This window comes from Eurytemora carolleeae, unplaced genomic scaffold (assembly GCF_000591075.1).
Source record: "Eurytemora carolleeae unplaced genomic scaffold, Eaff_2.0 scaffold1273, whole genome shotgun sequence".
In the NCBI taxonomy this organism is placed as follows: domain Eukaryota; kingdom Metazoa; phylum Arthropoda; class Copepoda; order Calanoida; family Temoridae; genus Eurytemora; species Eurytemora carolleeae.
This window is the reverse complement of record NW_019397159.1, coordinates 73394-78513: the sequence shown is the minus strand read 5'-3', so window position 1 is coordinate 78513 and position 5120 is coordinate 73394. Positions and strand designations below refer to the sequence as shown.

At 31.3% G+C, this 5120-nt stretch overlaps 1 protein-coding gene across 3 annotated transcripts in view; it reads left to right on the top strand.

The window, feature by feature from the left end:
• Positions 1-467: 467 nt before the first annotated feature.
• Positions 468-5120, top strand: part of LOC111712408 (transmembrane protein 65) — an 11721-nt gene continuing 7068 nt past the window's right edge. For all 3 annotated transcript variants that reach the window (XR_002767444.1, XR_002767445.1, XM_023487003.1), the window contains exons 1-4: positions 468-667; positions 1429-1492; positions 2395-2473; positions 4923-4991. Coding sequence is in view for 1 of the 3 variants with exons in the window: in XM_023487003.1 (XP_023342771.1) it covers positions 525-667; positions 1429-1492; positions 2395-2473; positions 4923-4991 (355 nt within the window). In the remaining 2 variants the exon portion in view is untranslated. The remainder of the gene's footprint in view (positions 668-1428; positions 1493-2394; positions 2474-4922; positions 4992-5120) is intronic.

Sequence of the window (5120 nt, the reverse complement as noted above, 5' to 3'; positions counted from 1 at the left end):
CTTCCCTGTTTAAAAGTCCGCATTCCGTAATGAGCTTTTATTGACTGGTGCTGAATAAGTTTAAATTTATAATTCAGATATTTTGATAAATTTTGCTTCTCTTCTTTAATAGGGTTTAATTTTTTCTCTTCTATTTTTGAAAATCCATAAACATTAGCTGGGTCCGTCCTAGTATACGATTTTTAGACCCCTCCTTTCAATTTNGAGGGGGGGGGTGTCCTGAAACCTGATTTACCCGCTTTGATGTTTATTTGATACTGCAACAAACTGGCCTATCTCTATTTTCTTATTTGATTTAAATGTTTTTATTTATGATTTTAGAAAATGTTCTAGATCAACTATAAACAATAAGTTCACGTTTTCTAAACTAATTGGAGTGGGCGGGGGTTGTTTAAACATCTTGTACTAGAACTGAACCACAAACAGACCTCAATATTATTTCTTATTTTTTTCAGATATCTTATGATTTCTTATAACTTTTGTTTTCAGAAAATGCACTAGGTGTTCTGTGTTCATTGATCAAAATGTCAAGTACCTCGTTTATGCACAGACTGCACATTTCCCGGCACATTATCTTACAAAACTTGTCGCCGATCTGTTCAGTTTATCCTTCTCAATCTCACACCGTCTTTCTGATTAATCAAGCATCAGATGCAACATGCGGCAGGTTAGAACATTGTGATTAATTTAAGGACAATTGATTTATTTTATAATATCCTGGTTTTTCTGTCAAACAATTGATGATTTTTAATCGGGCATACAACTTTCAAGTTCAATTCTTGGGTTCACGAACTTGAAATAATATTCGAAGTCTGTTGATAAATATTTTTAAGAATCACCCCACTCCCAACCCTTCCGGCCCCACTGGAAGAGGAATAAAGAGAATTTTAACGTTTGGGGGGAATATTGAAGTTCCCCCCCCCTCTGTTCGATACTTAAACCCCAAATTTCATTTAATTATTCCCCCTCCCCGAGGAAAGAGAATCGAAGCGCCCTAACAATTTAGTTTTTTATTTACTTGGATATTTATTTCAAGATAGCATAATAAAAAATAGGAATGAGCTTGTTCTCCAGAAATGATTCATTAGAATTTTTAAATTTATTAATTTCAAACAAAAAAAACAGATTTTTTAAGAATATTTATTTAAATGGAATGCGAGTGTTTTAATTTCAACACATATCATGATGAATATTCTTAATTTCGGTAAGTATACAAATTTTAATCTTGTAGATTAATTAATAAAAAGTTATAACCCATTTCTGATTTTTTTTTAAACACCGACCCGCCGTTTGACTGTCTTCAACCCTACTCTATGCATCGAAAAAAAAAATGGCATTTGTTCACAACTATGAAGTTGAAAAAGTGAGATGTACAATCGTGATAAGGTTAATGTTAGGACTTTATTTAAAAAAATAAAAAAATTGTAGAGGAATGAGTTCGCAGGTGACAACTGCTCAGAGTTCTACTGGACCCTGCTTCACTAAAACACAGGTCAGATAAATTGAAACTGAGTAGCAAAAATAGATAGAAAATAGAGCTTTTTGGGTGGTGGGTGTAGGGGATACAAAAAGAGGTTAAAAAGAAAGTATGTGATTGTCCCCCCCATCCTTTTAAGCTTTAAATACACCTAAACTTCTCATTTAATTGATTAACACATTTAGTTTAAAAACAATTTGAGGAAAAAACATATTTAAGATTTTTAAAATTTTTTTATAATTTTATTTAGGGTTGGGGTATCCCAACCTCCCACCCCCCTGGCCCTCAACCGTTTTTAAATATATATTATATAATATACAGTGAAGTAAGTAATCCCCTGGTTCAACTGATTTTAATAATATTTTATTATTTGATTAAACAAGAACTTAATCCTTTTATCAAGTTTGTAGCAAATGTTGTCGAAGTTTTGATAATCCTCGTAATAAACAATTCTTAAAGTGAGTGTTCGCGAAAACTTTAATCCAATTAAAGGAAGTGTTCGCGAAAATTTAAATCGAATTTGATTTTGATCGCTACTAATCTTACTTCTATCTGTTGCGTCTGTAAGGAGAAAAACGTAGCGTCCATATAACTTCACAAAGTTGCATTATTCCGCTCAGATTGTAAATAATTCAATTCAATTTAAAATTAAACATTCAGATATTACGTTAGCATAAACCCACTTAATTTTTTTGCGAACAGGAAAATAATTTTTGATGATATGGGGAAAGAAATAAAATCATTATAAGGCAACTTTTCTCATTATTTTTGATACTTTCCTACTTAAAACTAATTATTTTTTCTCTAAAAATAATTTATTTTCAATAATTCATCATGGAAAACAAATTTTTTTCAGGAGGGAAATTGATTTTCTAGAAAATATACACCCCTGTATTTTTAAATTGTGCATTATTTAGGCTGTTCAAATGATTGAGAAACTAACAGTTGAAGAAAGGACTCTTTTTCTGAAGGAATTGAAAAAAGTAATCTCTCCAGGTAATTATTTTAATTAAAGTGTGACTAGTAAACGTACCTTCATTCAAAAAGTGTCATTTTCGATTCTCGAACGGTACCTTTTATTCTTTAACTAATGCAAAATATGATATCCTAGTTTTTCCATCTAAAAACTTTTCATTTTTATCCATGGGTTCTCTGTCAAATTGATTTTTAGACTTATGGTGAAGAGCCATGGAAGAAAATTGCCAAAATTATTCTCTTTTTAAGATCGGAAAACATTCATATGGAGCAATACATTTTGGAATTAAAATAAGAGAACATCAACTGAAATAGCAGCATTCCAAATATAAATTCATATAGTTAAAAGCCAAAAGATTTGTTCCGGGATGCTAGATGCTAGATGAGTCGATCTGCTGAATAATCCAGAGATGATTTCAAGGATGTACATAGCTAGGAAGGCTGAAGCGAGTAATTACCCCAGAAGATATTCTGCGTCGGATCATTTTTTGAAATGTTTCCCGTTAAAACCAAAAATTTATTTAGAGGAATTCAAAAACTTCAAACTTGAATAAAATATCTTATGAGAAGGATTAAAGGCTCTACTTGACACAATTCGATCGAAAATTTAAAAAAATGGAAATATCACCACTTAAAAGTTTTTTTGGACACCCACCGTCCCTAAATGTTTCAATGTATTTTTATCTCAGGAATCTTTTATTTATTATTTAGGCTGTTCAAATGATTGAGAAACTAACAGTTGAAGAAAGGACTCTTTTTCTGAAGGAATTGAAAAAAGTAATCTCTCCAGGTAATTAATTTTTTCTAGATATTTAAATTTTTTTTTAATTCTCATATTTAAGTGTTACTAGTAAACCTTCATTCTCAAACTGTACCTTTAATTCTTTAACTAAGCAAAAAATGATATCCTTGTTTTTCCATCTAAAAATTTATTTATCTATTTTTATCCATGGGTTCTCTGTCAAATTGATTTTTAGACTTATGGTGCATGAGAAAACTGCTAGAACTAATCTCTGTTTAATGGAGCTAGAAATATAAAATATAATCTCTGTTAAATGGAGCTAGAAATTTGGAATAAAATTAATCTAGAGGAATTCAAAAACTTAATACCTTGAATAAAATCTCTCATGAGAAGGATTAAAGGCTCTAATTAACACCATTCGATCGAAAATTTAAAAAAATGGCAATATCACCACTTAAAAGTTTTTTTGGACACCCACCGTCCCTAAATGTTTCAATGTATTTTTATCTCAGGAATCTTTTATTAGAAAATAAAGGATTTCATCCTAATGTATCATTTACTCGGGTTTATTACTGAACATGGTTTAACATTTCAAAAATATTTCATTTCCCTTTAGTTTGGACTTTATCCCCCTAACAGTTGATCAACTTTGGGGAAGATATCGTCGTTTTTCCATCCTTAAATTCTTTCATTACGTTCTTTGTCTCTCCTGCATAAAATCCGAATTTAAAAAGTCTATTTTTGAAGTGTCCGGCGTTGCCCGTGGAATTAAAAAAATCTGTTTTTTAGCCTATGTTACCCCCCGGGGGTTCCCTCAAAAAATTTCAGCCCATTCTGTCCAGCCGTTTGGCCGGCTATAGGGAACATAAATACGAATGTCTTGTTTTATTATAGTATAGACTATAGACTATAGACTATAGACTATAGACTATAGACTCTTAGACTATAGACTATGGACTATAAACTAGCTGAAGTGTCCGGCATTGGCTGTTGAATTTTAGAAACACTTAAAAAATTTATTTTTGAAAAAAATTCTAATTTTTTAAGCCTATGGTTTCTTTCAAAAAAATTCAGCTCATTCGGTCCAGTCGTTTGGCCAGTATTTAGTTGAAAATATATTTCGGTCTGGGTTGACAGTTCTAACGATATAATAAACATCAAAATCAATAATGAAAAAATGTTAAAAACCACAAGACAATTTTTATTCCTTGAGATTGTTTCTGCTGTGAAGGACGAATGTTCAAAACAATCTGTTTATATGTATGTGTATAAAGTAGTGGTGGGAGGTTGATCTAATTAACAAACTTGAAGTTCAAAACAAACTGTTTATATGTATGAGATGGTGGTGGGGGTTTATCTAATTAACAAACTTGAAGTTCAAAACAAATTATGATATGTACGAGTATAAGATGGTGGTGGGGATTGATCTAATTAACAAACTTGAAGTTCAAAACAAACTGTTTATATGTATGAGATGGTGGTGGGGGTCGATCTAATTAACAATTTTGAAGTTCAAAACAAACCGTTTATATGTATGAGATGGTGGTGGGGGTTGATCTAATTAACAAACTTGAAGTTCAAAACAAACTGTTTATATGTATGTGTATAAAGTAGTGGTGGGAGGTTGATCTAATTAACAAACTTGGAAGTTCAAAACAAACTGTTTATATGTATAAGATGGTGGTGGGGGTCGATCTAATCTAATCTAACCAACTTTTATGTTTTAAGCTGAACAAGGCCGGCCTTCTAACAGAGATTTATTACAGCTGGCCTATCACAATTCTCTTCCTTTTGTTGGTAACATTTTAAAAACGTTTTAATAACATTTTTCATTGTTTAGTCTTATTTTCATTTTTTGAAAACATTCCCAAAAAGAATTGTCTTCTAAGCATATTTTGTTGAAAAATCATATTACCCCCCCCCCCC